The sequence below is a fragment of the Morone saxatilis genome, unplaced genomic scaffold (genome assembly GCF_004916995.1).
Source record: "Morone saxatilis isolate NCDOM2014 unplaced genomic scaffold, NCSU_SB_2.0 Contig22, whole genome shotgun sequence".
Taxonomy (NCBI): domain Eukaryota; kingdom Metazoa; phylum Chordata; class Actinopteri; family Moronidae; genus Morone; species Morone saxatilis.
The window spans coordinates 3289273-3303909 of record NW_023339785.1 but is presented as its reverse complement, the minus strand read 5'-3'; the positions used below and the strand labels follow the sequence as shown (position 1 = coordinate 3303909).

The 14637-nt window shown below is 39.2% G+C and overlaps 1 protein-coding gene across 1 annotated transcript in view; it reads right to left on the bottom strand.

Annotated features, from left to right (window-relative positions):
* htr4 (5-hydroxytryptamine receptor 4) overlaps positions 1-14637 on the bottom strand; it is a 174541-nt gene that overhangs the window by 60388 nt on the left and 99516 nt on the right. The window contains exon 5 of the mRNA XM_035668714.1: positions 2132-2285. Within this exon, the coding sequence (XP_035524607.1) occupies positions 2132-2285 (154 nt within the window). The remainder of the gene's footprint in view (positions 1-2131; positions 2286-14637) is intronic.

The following is a 14637-nucleotide window of genomic DNA, read 5'->3' as shown; positions in this document are numbered from 1 at the left end:
ACGGCTCATTCTAAGGTAACAAAAACACAAAGATTCCTATATTTAGGTGATTATACACTAATGAAAACATATTTATGAGTATTATATTCCATTTCTGCCAATTGATCTTCCTAAATGTTACACACTGGACCTTTAATATGTTTATATTTTTTGAGTATTTATTCCATATTTTTCTTGTAAGAAAGTAAGTAAAGATTTATTTCTATTGCACTTTTCTAAATAAAAGTTACAAACTATATAAACAAAACCAGAAACACTGTTGTAACAGTGAGCAACTGAAAGAGCAAACAAAATGGAATTAACAGAAATAACGTAAAAGTAAAGTTTAAAAATAGAGTTAATTGAATTGGCTGAAATTAACAGGAACGTTTAGAGGCAAATATGACTCCCTTCATTTAAAGAGAATTAAAGTTATTAAATGGACAAAATGGTTCAGAAACGTACTCAGAGCTCTACAGTCTACTGTCTGTCGATGGAGAGAGGCCAACACTGGTGTAATTTGTTCCCCGTGCTTTGTCTTTGTTATTGGACGGGCTGCAGCATGTTTGAACCATCTGCAACAGCTCTTGTCTCAGCCAAGATAATGAATTATATTTATCTAGTCTTGGATTCCTCAGCACTTTCAAAAGATTAAAATATGTTTGACTTTAGCAATATTTCCTAACGAAAAAAATAGGAATAGGAATAGAAAACCCGAGAAAAAAAACAGAGTGTATAGCTTGATATTAGATTTTAAAGGTTGACTAATGCAAGGTCTCTAGAGCCCCCTTAGGTCCAATGATAAGGACCTTTGGACCTTTTGCAGGTCATTCTACCTGTTATTCTGTATGATCTAATATAAGCTTTATGTACTCAACATGATCTTGGGGAGGAGATTTCTAATGGTTCAGGCACACAGAATCCAGCAAGGATGCATCATCAGGCAGCATGGATGCGGACTACTGAATGCTCTGAACAAACTGCTAGTTGGGTGGTGCTTGGTTTTGGATCTGCTGCTTTCAACATGCAGCCAGCCCAGAAATGTACACATATTGCAGATAAACAGAACACTAAAATACGTATCTAAGAAACATTTGAGGTGAAAAATAGGCAATGCAATAACAGAATATTGACACATTTTTGATCAGCATTGCCTAGTTTGACAGTTTCATCCGAGTTTTGTGAGCCTGCTGTGTTGGGCTGGAAGTCAAGGTTGCAGCTTATGTGCTCTGCATCACACGTGTGTCTCCTGCACTCCATAGAAAATGAACATGATCCTTTGACTTGCCATCAACTTATCTAATGTGTCTATACCATAATTCAGTCGTTCCTAACTTTTATGGCTTGTGACCCCTTGAAACAAATCAGTATGTCTTACCACTTTAAGGCTTTTACTATGAACTTTAACTAAAGATTGATTTTTCCTACTTTCATTTGAAGGACTGAGATGAAAGCTTAATTTCGAGAAAAAGTCTGGAAAAAAATGAAATTTCTCTGTATCCACTAAGGAAGCCCATGAGATGTGGCTGAACTACTAAGCAGAGGACCTTGAGTGAAACATTTATCCTGACCCCAGGTTGAAGGAACATCTGTTCTAATACCTTCAAATTGATTCCATTTACACTGTCTCTGTGATGTCTGAGTTTCAACACCAGATTATTCCGCCTCATCTCTCCTTCTGTATTCTAGTTTACATCATTTAAACAAACCCCACTGCACAAACAAGACACTTATAATACTTACTCAACCCCTAAATACTTTACATACTGACTGAAATAAAGGAACAGCTTGACTCCATGTCTGGGGTGTCAGTGGCCTCATCCTTCTGTGTCTGACATGTTTATGTTGTTTCCATAGCGACACATGAAGCATTTCCTCCTTCTTGTAAACAGGAGTCCCAAGGACTACAATTTGTTTCTTAGCACATGTGGACACTTTTAAAATAGATGCATTGTTTATGTATGTTACAATTTCTCTCATTTTTGGGCTATTTTTTCTCTACCCTACAAAGCAACCACATTTTCACTTAAAAGCAGTGCATTACCATCATAAACTTGTATATCCACTAGATATATTTTCATAGCGCAGGGTCCTCAGTGAATTTCCCCTGGTGTATACACACAAACAAAATCACACACACTACAGGGCTCACCAGGTGGTTGATGCCAATGCTGTTCCACCCCTGCATGATGGGCAGGAAAGAGATGAAGGTGGGAATAACCCAGCAGCCGCCGATCATCAGAGCCACGCGCATGGGGGTCATTTTGTTCCGGTAGACCAGAGGCTGGCAGCAGATAGCGTAGTACCTACAGACAAATCATAGAAATGAGATAAGCGATCAACTCATCCATACACCAAGGGGGTGACAAAAGATAATAGCTATATGTAGACCACTGACAGTAAATAGTTAGAAGTGAGGCCAACACGTAAATTATTTAAACCTGAATTATTTCAAATGGCCAGCAGGGGGCACCTCCTTTAGTAGCAAAAATATCTGTGCTTGTATTCAGCTCCAAAACTTTTCACTTTTCACAAAACCTTCACTTTTTTTCATTTTTTTTTTCAGTAAACAGTTTCCTAACAAGTTTATGGGCTTAGTCTCTAGTTACAGTCTTCTTCCATACAACATGATGTTCATTTAGTAAGTGATGGTCCCATTTAGAGTAAAACAGACCATAAAGCAGGATATGCTTTAGGGCGTGGCTACCTTGTGATTGACAGGTCATTTTCAGTGAGTTCGTTCAGCTCAACGCACCAAACTCAGATCAAACTGTCAAACTAGGCAGTGCTGATCGAATATGAATCAAAATGCTGTTGCTGTGTTGCCTGTTTCTCTTTCATTTTTTTTTTTCAGAAACATATTTTAGTGTACTGCATATAACAGTGTAACACAATAATGTGTGTGAATGGGCGAGCTGCCATTGTTTCCTGCCAAAAAAAGTCAAACCAAGCACAGTCAGTGAGCACAGCTCGACTCACAGTACGACATCGCTGCTGGCTCCAAAAAACAACATTTTTAATCAATAATGACAGCTGAAGAGTGACAGGAAAATGATGGAGAGAGAGAGGATGACACGCAGCAATGACCCACAGGTCCGAGTCGAAACTAGGCCGCCGCAGCAAGGACTCAAGCCTCGGTACGTAGGACGCCAGCTCTATTATGTGAGCTACCAGGGCGCTTCAGCAATGGCCTTAATGTCGAACTTGTACTTCACAAACCAATAGAGGACGTCAAGGGAGGTTCACACTTGGTGTAGAAAAAGTTGGTATAAAAGTTATTGAATTAAAAAAGTTAGACATAAAAGAAAAGGTATGTAGTAGGAGTAAAATACATTTATGAATGAAGCCCCTTTCAAAAAGACATTTTTGTTCACCTCTGGGTTGCCCATTCCCTTTAATTCTCTGTTGTTTTATTGATTTCCTTTTGACATTTTTCTTACAAAATTGCAGTAAGTGAACAATATTAGAGATTTTAATACCTACATCACTAAAAACCAAGCAATCAGCAAACAGGGGCAACAAAAGAGGAGCTTTTTTGGCAAGACAAGAGGGTATTTGCTGCCAGTGCATTTGCAAAAATATGCTAACCTTCAATAATTAAGCACTAGAACATTTTCAAAAATCTCTCACTTTCTCTTCGTCTCTTTCTCTTCTCTCGCTTTCTCTCAATCCCTCTCTCGTCTCCCACAGCCTCCCTGTGCCATCATCTCTCACTCTTTGTCTTAATCATCTTAGCTTTTCTCCTTCTTTCTTCAGTCTTCTCCTTTAACCTCCTCTTTCACTATCTTTCATTCCTTTTTTTTTAAATCAGCAGTTCAAGGATGACAAGACTTAAATTATGGTCATGGGAATATCACAGTCCCTCTGTGGCAACATACTAATTTCCTCTTCACAGGACTGTTAGTCAGTAAATTGTTAGTTGGCCTTGGCTGCTGCATTGCTGCTGGAGACTGCACCTCCATGACAGTTATTAGACCTACAAGAGGCTGATGGAGAAGCTGCCTATAGATACACTCTGTGGCGTCTGTGGTGTACAAACTGCACACTTTTTAGTGTGACTGTTGTGAGGGTTTGATACTCAAAACACATATTTTATGGTGCAGTATTCCATTAAAGAACATTTGGGGGGACACTAAAGGCGAATAATGCAAAATGTGTAATCACCATGAAACTTCCCCAGTGGATTACTCACATGAATTATTAATTAATTAGGCATTATCTAATCTTAACTTTTTAGTAAAATAAACACATCAATGTGTATTTTAGGCATGGAAGCAAAATGAACAAAAACCTCAAAATTGACCCATGCATGAAAAAAAAGGCTTTTACTTCAACGTCATCACTTTCTTCCACTCTCAGATTTGTCTCTTCTTTTATCCATTTTCTTCCATTTTCTTAACACACTCTCTATGTTTTTGGCCATGCTTGCCATCTTTCTCTCTTTGATGCCAAAAATTAAGCAGCTTGGACGCTTGTCTTTTCAAATACGTGAAACAAACAAAAAAGATTTTGCTTGTTTCCAGTCAGGAGAAACTAAACAACCACCTTTTAATTAATATTTCTCTTTGTATCTACGTCTGTCTCACATCATTTAATCCTTACTCATTATACCAAACACACATTACAACAGCATGCGTGAATGTGTGTATTTCTGTGTGTGTGTGTGCGACCATGATATCAAACACTACAGCAGGAATTTCCAGCATGCTGTCGGGCAGTGATATCGCTAAAGCGACACTGGCACTGAACAGCATGAATGGAATCACACGGATGACAGAGAAATACTGTGAATGAGCGCAGGGAGAGGGAGAAGGGCAAAAAGAGAGAAAAGGATTGAAAAGGCGTAGAGGGAAAGAAAATACAATAGAGAAAAGGAGGCGAGGGGGAAAGAGGAAGATGAAACAGAAGAAAAAGGGAGAAGAAAGAAGTAGTTCCAGAAAGGATGGCAGGAAACAGAAAAAGGAAGAGTAATGAGAGAGAGAGAGAGAGAGAGAGAAGAGAGAGAGAGAGAGAGAGAGAAGAGAGAGAGAGATTAATCCCTTATAGAGAAGCTCAAATGGCAGATGCTAAATTGCTTACTGTAACAAAATCCTCTACATCTGCAATTTTTACCTGGCCTGGTCAAATGACTGTTGTGTGTGTGTGTGTTAGACACTGAGCCACTCAGATCCATTCAAGTTGATAGGAAACAGATGAAGTCGACCCAACCAAGCCACTCAGAACTCATTAGCCTCTAATCCGTTGTCTCCCTTTGGTTTCTGTGTGTGTGTTATGTACCAGTTGTGCTTCTGTGTGTGTTTGCTATGTGCGCCTTTGCATCGTGTGTGCACCCATGGTTTTCTGCAGTGTGTTTTGATTTGCTGTTTCTATGCCTTGTGGCAAATGTCTGTCACTTAGTTTATTGTATGGTAAGAAAAAAATATTGTAACATGAATGAATATCATAAATTTCATTTAATTTTAATGAAAATGGTTTCTAGCATTTAAATTGGAATAGTTTTTAACGTTTTAGTGAAAACCTCCCTCTGAAATTGCCTTTGTGTATAACACTTGCCCTCTTGTATTCAAGACCATTATATTAATTCGGCTTTTGCACATCTTTGTGTCACTGTTTTAAATGTTAAAGAACAATTGAAACGTAATACGCTCAGCGTCTCAGCACATTCATCAAACCCCCAACCCAGTCACCCTACCCAAATACTGTCAAGTGGGTCAGTGGCCCTCCCGCTTCCAAAATTATCTAACACTGTTCAGGTAATTCCCTCCGTCATTTCTGGATAGTGCCGCTGTCCGAAATCCCAGGTGTCAAGTGGGACATCTAGCAGCCTAAATAGCCAAGCTATTTTTCTGCTGGAGTCTGGTGGAGCACCAACATCAGAGCCAAGCAATGGGAGTTTTAAATGCTAATGTTACTCTGTGTCATTGCGATGAAGTAAATAGGCAACTGTTTGCTTACCCATTCATCGTTTAACTACTGTCAGAGCTGTTTCGTCTATACATATATCAAGTTCTTGGGTACATTATTCCCAAACATAAAGTCAATTAATGTGGCTTTTAAAAATAGGCTGCATGCTAATCCAGATACTGATAGAGGAAGAGAGTTGGTGATAGTTTATCAAACTCACTGCCACCATCACCCCATCATTGATTGTTCGATATATTTGCCCGTGTGTCGTGTACTGTGCCATCCTAATTTACTCTGCCCCCATGTAGATTTTAGCTGGGAGATGAGCTACATGCACAAGCTCTAACACACCCTTTTAAGTAACAATGTCAAGAAGAAAAGGAAACAATCTATTTTTTCTTGCATCGAACGAAAATACAACAGCAATCCTCTCTGAATTCGTTTTCTCTTATATCGCGAACTAAGACCTGGTTCAGCGCGATCTTAATGAACACACATTAATAAAACCTAACAGAAACAAAATAAAACTCACCAAACTGACTTTATTATTTTTTCCACTGTTGCAACAATCACCAACTCTGCTGTCTTACCATCTAACAGAGTTAGATATGAAAATATTCTGGTTCCACACGCTGCCGCTGCCTCTCTGATGCCTGACCTCCCTCGCTCCTCTACCCGCTTCATGCTTTTCTTCTCCTGGCGTGTCACTGTCCTGTCCCAGGCTGTCCCTCTCCTGTCTCAGGCTGTCCCTCCCTACTGTGTCCTCATCTTCCCCGAAGTTAGAGTCTTGTTTGGAGCCTCTGCAAATCACCTTGTAAGTGTATTCCCTGTCATCAAACTAGTCGAAATAAACCCTTAATTCACTGCAGTTAGATGATACACCAGATCTACAGCTGTTTTTTCTCTCACTTGTTTTTTGGCCAATTGCCAATAGCCAATATATTTGTCCAATCGCTCAACCCTAATACTTGGTAAATCATAAGAGTGATGCTTAGATCCATTATAGATAATAATATAAACTGTAGTTGCAGCTGTCCTATGATTGTCTGACTCTCAAATTCATATTCCCCAAAGCAGCTGAATTTCCACATTTTTATAACCTTTGCTTATCCTCAGAAGGTTGTCTGAACGCTGTGCTCTGCTGCAGCAGTATTAAAGCTAATCCAGTTTATCCCATCGTCAGTCACTGTTGATATTTTGCAGCCTCCCCTGCTATGGTCCTACCTCATTACCTACTTGCGGTGCGTGGCATTTCACCGCCATTAGTAATTTGGAGTGGCTGTGTATACTGTGTGTGGTCTGCATGTGCTGTTGGCATTAAAAAAGGTCAAGAGGCCCTTTCTGTTTGAATTGCCAAAATAGTCGCGCTGAAAGCTTGCAAATGGATTCTTTAAGTGTGGATGTGAAGTCTGAATGACACAACCCCCACAGTGCCTCCAACACAAGTATGAATTCTTACATTGTCTTGATACAGACAGATGCATACACACAATCACACACATGCACAAAGGCACAGTATGCATGCACACCCCCACATGCTTAAATACGTACAAAGAACCAATAGTATGCATAGATGCACGAAGGCGCACACACACCCTCACACACATTAACCTGGGGAACATTAGAAGCAGACGTAGCACGGTTGAGTGGCAGCGTGTCTTGACCGTGAGCACTTTAAATGGTCCCTGTTTCCTTTTGATCTGCAAAACATTCCTCTCTGTTTATTTCTGACATTTTTATTCAGACAGTATTTATATGGAAGCTGGTTTCGGAGAACAGCTAAATCCAAAGTATGTTATATCCAACATTCTGCTGCTGGGACAGTGTCTTCACCTCAAAACAAACCAGTGAGAGTGACAGGTTTAAATCCTCTCAACCTTTTTTCTTAAGGGAGCCCTTTTCTATCATTGAGGAAAGTGATGACCCCTGACAAAAGTTTGAATAAAAGAGAAATGCAAAGTATGACATAAAATATATTAATAACATATAACATTAAAATTATTAACGAAACATTTATGTGAAAAATCAGTAGCTATGCTACCTTAGTTCTGGATTCCCTTCCATAACACAGCCCAAGGCGTAGGTAAGTAGACAACTTCTCTGGCAAGAGTCAGTTCTCTGGCTGATTTGAGATTAAACTACCTAGGTGGAAAAAGGGTAACAATCAAGAATAAGATCCACAGCCTGAGACTCAAGAAACAGGGTCAAAATTTGATCTGAAGGGACACGTCCAATATTTAATTACACTGGATAATCAGCATTTCCCTGTCTTCATCAGTCACCAGCATCTGCTTCCTTTCTTAAAGAAGAACTTAATCAGGTTTGGATATCTTTGAGAGAGGTGGCTCAGTCGCATGCAGAAAAGTGGCTTAACGGACGCATCTAGAGTAAAATGCAGAGTTAATGTCGGCACAGTATCAAAGCAAGAAGCCATGAATTAAAATAGCTTTCATTATGTAAGAGGACATCTGAAGGCTTCTACAATGAGGTCAAGGCTCAGTTTGTCCTTTGAATTCTGTTTCCTTGGACTGAATGACTCTGCTTCCCTGTCTCTTTACACTCACTCACCTTTCGCTCTATTTCTCTTCTTTCTTCTCTATACTGTACCATTATGCTATGTGCCTCTTGACTCAATGAGTCCTTTACATGATCTGTCTGATATTATTTTTTCCCAACTGACTCTCATCTGCTTTTTCTCTGTCCTTTTCTTTTTTACAGCACTCTTACTTTATTATCACAATTCTTTATCAGAGAGAAATCACAGCAGTTTTCATCCTGCACACTTGCAAAAACTAATCCATATATCTACAGCTACTGTACATCTATAATAATGTGCTATGATTTCAAATATAGAATCATGCAATTTTGCCAAGGCTGCACTAGCTTGTTATGTGGCCCCTGGGTAGAATTGTGCTGTGTTGCCCCCACTCAGTGCACACAGCAGAACTTTAGAACACTTTATATTGTTCAGGGGAGAAACTAGTCAACTAAACATCTACTTTTATTTGATGACAACCAGAAAAAACTCAAACTGCTAATTCAAGTGATTCAAGATCAATTGATATGGCTGAAAGCTCCAGAACGGCTACTAAGTGGACCTGTGGTGAGGTTGTTTTCTGATGTATTTAAATTAGATTTTGACACAGGACAGGGGATGCAAGATTAGCCAATGCAGATGTGTCTTAAATCTGCATTCTTTTTAACAGCCAGCATGGGGCAGCTACATGGGCTGCAAAAAAGAAGTCCGATGGTATTGAGTTCTATATAGAAATGACCCTACTTCTGACTTGATTTATTAGCTCAGTAAACAGTTTCCTAATGAGTTTATGATCTCCTTCGCTAGTTGGAAGTATTCTTCCATACAGCATGCTGTTCATTGAGTAAATTATGGTCCCATTTAGAGTAAAATATATGATAAAGAAGATACTTTAGGGCTACCTTGTGGTTGCGTCAGTCCAGCACATCGCACAAAAGTCTGTTTGACAAAAAAAAATCGAGATTCTGTTACTACATTGCCTATTTCTTGCCTAAAATCTTTTCAGAAACCTAATTTAACATACTGTCTATCTGTATACGAGGCCATAATGCCAGACACAAGGCTTCAAAATAGTACTCCACAGACAAATGGGTGATCTTACAATAGGTTCACTGATGCTAATAATCCAGATTAGCTGATATTTGACTTAAGTGGTACATTTATTTTAAAACGTATTTTGGGTAGTTATAATGTGTATATTTTGTATTTATTGTAATAATTTGAGACTTGGAAATGAGACAGCGCTACAAAGCAGTATCCAACCAACAAACAATAGGTTATACATACAAAACTCATTTAAAGAATAATTTGGTTTGACATCAGGCACTACATAATCATCAACATAAATATCTGTAATCAAGTAGAGTAATTCCAAGAAATTATATTCAAACTCTTTGTATATCTATCCCTTTATTGCTCTATCTACCTATTTTCCTCTCTCCCACAGTTTCCCTGTGTTTCTGTCTCTAAATGTCTCTTCAGTGAATGCCTTTGTGTTGGAGCATCCTCCTTGTAGCGGTTCTGGTATTTTTAGTCTTAATTCATTTCCATTCCGCCCTTTTCAGCGTCTTCAGCTCATTGTGGATGAATGAGAGGCTTTATCCTGCAGCTGTTCACTTATTTTCATATTCTCTCACTTTCTCTCTGTTTTCTTCTCCATTTCCCCTTCTTTTCTCACAGTCTATCTCTTTTATTTTACTTTTCTTTCTCTGTCACATACACAAGCTCGTGTTGTCTGTCAGCCAAGTTCTTATAGTGGAAATACACTGGAGGCAACAGATATTTCTTTTTCTGTTTTCAAGTGATGTTTCAAGCCGCCTCTTTTCTTCTGCTTTCAGCTTGATTTTTTTTTTCAATTTAGTGTTTTCAGTGTTTATATTTTAAATCTCACCTGTTTCAAGGTCTGTTGAGAGGAACACTACAAGAAGCTAAGCCATAACTGAGGAAAATATGAGGTAATATGTCTCAATATAATATGATAATAATATGAATACAGCTCCTGGTATTGGTATACAATTGAGAACTGGTTCCAAATTAAACAGTGGCTGAACAGTGGAGCTTTTAATCACATGAATGCCTTTTTTCTACTCTTGTTTCTACAGTGTGTTCATACCCAGTGAGAATAAAACAGTTGTGTGGATGCTGAAAACCAGTCTAAGCCCCCTTTTTGCAAAAAAAATTGAAAAAATGTATACTATGAAGTATGTCTATATTTGTTTTCCCTGGTGTCAAGGTGTCCTTGAGCAGGACACTGAATCCCAGATTGCTCCCTTAGTGTGTGTATGGAAAAAAGAAAAAAAAGTTCCTGTAATATAAATGATTTTTCCTCCGGGAACGTCTTGCCAAGATACACCCAAGAAGACATGGTACCGATAAGGAAATAACGGATAAATTAATTTAGAAAAGAAAAAAACTGGTATGTGTTAAAAAGCATGTTTTTGGCAGTCACAAGAAAAGATTTCTGGCTGAGTTTCCTCAACAGCTGACCGAGTCAAAATGATTAAAATACTCACTTTGCTGCTCTGAAGAAAAAAGATGGCTGCCACCACCACCAACATGACAGACCTTGTGTGTACAAGCTGTCTGACAATTTTTTTCTGCTATTAATGTTTACGCCATGTAGTGTTTCTGTAACGCTGTGTCAACAGCTCAACAGAGCATTCGGTTGTGGGTCAGGAAATATCCTCTACAGCAGTAAAATATGTGCAATGACAGTATTTATATGCAGGTAGAAGGGTGCCAGAACTGTTTTTTCAAAATTATTTAATATCTCTGTTCATGCTCTTTCTCTAACAGTGAACAGATGCTTCCTCTCAGTGATTCATACAATACTTGGAAATATGTTGTTTTTGTTCCTTGTTATTTTCTAGTCCTGTTCTTTTCTCATAAAATCTAATTCAATAACAGCCATTCTTCCCCTCCCCTCTCCTCTTCCATGAAGAGCATAAACATCTTGGAAGGGATTTTTCCTTCAGCCTTTCACTCAGTCGTCACCAGAAACGTTTTGGTCCGTTGATGTTGTAAGAACATCACTTTCTGTTAAGCAATGAATCAGTCCAGCACATTACCTACTGAATTTGATTATCCTCTTGGTGGTGGTATTGATTGTTTGTGAAAAATAGATGAATATCTTAAAATTAATAAGATATTGATTTGCTGGTGTAAAGAACAACACTGTCTCTCTCATTGAAGGTTGCTAATTTAATAAAATGTAATGGGAAAATTAGCCTTTGCCGTGACAATAGCAAGGTGGGGTGGTAATAAGAAATTTTGCAGATAAGAGCATGGCTCTATTATACACTGTTTCATTTCAGTGTATTCCAAGAAAAGATGGCACACACAATTATGTTCTAAGAGGGGGAGTATTTTCCTATGTTTTTTGCCATATGTCGCTTGGTTTCACCAAAAGTGAATTGGTTCCATAATTCTACACAAAACTCAAACCTCACAGGTGGTGCGAAAAGCCTGCTATCATAGAGACGTTTAAGATGCAATGAATGATACAAATATCGGGATGACAGTGCACACTTTCTCTTCTAAAAGGCATTCATGGTGTACTTGGTTGTACACACCAAAACTGACAGTATTAGGGTGAACAATAAAAAAGAGAGAAAGAAGCTTGCCTTGCCTGCATTCCCACCTCCACACTCCTGCCCAATCTCTGCTGTGGGTGTGTTTATCAGATTGGCAAAGTCACAAAAATTGGACACAGCACTCTAAATTCCAGTGTCAGGAAGGTGTGAGGGGAGTGGGTATCAGATGCTGTTCAACAAACCCACAAACAATTAGTTCAAAGCATGATGGCTTACCAGTGCCTTCCAAAGCCTATCAAAAAGATCTACCTTGGCTGCATACTGATGGTGCAGACACACAGAATCTGGCGAGGACGCAGGTGGATGCACCAGACCACTGAACGCTCTGGCTGCCAGGTGATGAAAAAAAAAAAAAAAAGTTTTGTGATCTTTGGTTTTGGATCTGCTGCTTTCAACATGGTGAAACTTTTACACATTATGGCTAAACAGTACTCTAAAATATACTTCTGAAAACATTTGAAGCGAGAAATAGGCAACACAGAACCAGAATCTTAGATTCATATTATATCAGCATTTCCCAGTTTTACAATTTGATTTGAGTTTTATGATCCTGCTGTGTTGTGCTGGATGGACTGGAGTTGAGTCACGTTGATGCAGATTCAGATTCAGATTCAGAACAGTCAGTCAGCTCACCACAGCGTATCCATCATGGATCTCATGCTCTCCATAGAAAGTGAAAAGGATGCTTCAACTTGAGGTCAGTCAACGGATCTGTCTGTACCATAACCTGATCAGTTTGTCCAGTTGCGACATCACAACTTTTTCCCAGGGGAAAATTCTAATCTTTTGCTCAGTTCATGATGTCAAAAGAGAAGTGCAGCTTCTTGCTTCAACACTTAAATATGTCTTGAACTTAAAAAACCACCCAAGAGAATCCTTACTCTCAGAAAGTCATACTCTGACTGTCACCCAGCCTGTTTTGTATATTTGTATACTATGTGTGTGTGCATATGGATCAATATTGCAAATATTTGAATGCATCCTTTGTCTGTCCCTCTGCATGTGCTGCTTTCAGTTTGTATTCATGTGGTGCGGTTTCTCTACAGATTACATACAACAGCCGAGGTTGGGCCTCTGGTGAAAGGCTGTTTTATTTTCCCTGTCCTTTATAACCAAAGCCCACCGGCAGCCAAATCTTAAAATGCCAAAAGCTGTCTGAAGGCCAAGGCTTTGAACTACAGTTCTGCCTGCACCACAGAGGTGAGCAGACAAATGACAGGCTTGAAGCCTAAATTTCTCATTCCACTCCCATCTCAACTATTTAACCTTACTTTGGCCAAGAAAGGTTAACTGGACTGCTTTAAAGCTACATCCTCCTTAAGATTAAAACATTTTCCAACATTCCCACTGGCAGCTGATCAGTGGGATGATGAAGTTGTTTCACTGATGTAAGCAGGGATTCTTTGCCTTGCTTCTGGGCATCTTGAGGGTAGTATACGTGCAGGAGGCAGAGGATTCGTTGTTCAAAATTTCCATTCTGGCTTTCCCAAAGGGTCAAGCATTAAAACTTGAAGGAATCTTGAATGTTGAGGGAAGAGAGAGTTTCTTTTTCACTTCCTGTCAAACTTTTTGTTCTCTATACAGCCTCTCGAACCGCAAGGCTGCCAGTAACACTCAATTGACACAAAAATTGAAAACACTTCAAGGAACCATATGGAGCCCCCAAAATAAAACATTCCTCAAAGACTCTTTTCATGTTGGTGGTTGAGGGGAAATGAATTTGAAGATTGTACCAAAAGTAGAGCCCAGAAAGGATCTTTGAGCAACACCTCTATGAAGGTTTCATGAATGCTGATGGAAGGCTACAAACTTGAGCATCTTCTAAAATAAAGCGTTTCATCTATTAATTACATTTTTTCTAGAAAGGACATCCAAGAAACTGTAAACAACATCAATACTGTAGTTCTGTCTTTCTATCCCTGAGTGTGTTTTCTCTCTTTCCTCTTTCATCCAGCCTCTTAGAAACACTTTTTTTCCAATTCCTTTTTCTCTTGCTTTGCTTTGCAACCAATCTATTCTTTTTTTCTTTTGTCACCTCGGCTCCTTGTGGTGTCAATGATGATTCGCCTGCTTCTGCTGTACCTAATGTAATATTTTTGTTTGCAACTGCTTTTTTTGGAAATGGCAGTCTAACTCTTTCGTGTTTATTGCATGCACTGCCAGCTAAGAAGAATTTCCTCTCAATTAAAATAAACTAAACTGCTAAGTATTTCAGCAGCCTGTACTCTTTCAAGGATTGCTTAAAAGGTTAACAGACAGCTTCTGACACAAAACTGTTTGCACTTTTAGATAGATGTTGCTGGCCCCAAATCTCAAATTGTCCAGGGAAATCGAGGCTTGTTTTTCTCTCCGTATGGTCAAGGTGCCCTCACAAAAGGCACTTAACCCCTGTTGTTCCTTTGGAGCACCACTGTGGCTCTAATTAACGTGTTTCACCCTGACTTGAGCCTCTGGGACAGAATTGACCTCTTAGGGCTTTTTCCTTGCTGCAGCGGCCCAGGGTTCGAGTCTGACCTGCGGCCCTTTGCTGCGTGTCATCCCCTCTCTCTGCCCCCCTTTCCTGTCTCTCTTCAGCTGTCTCTATCAATTAAAGGCAATAAAAAAGCCCCAAAAAAATACTTAAAA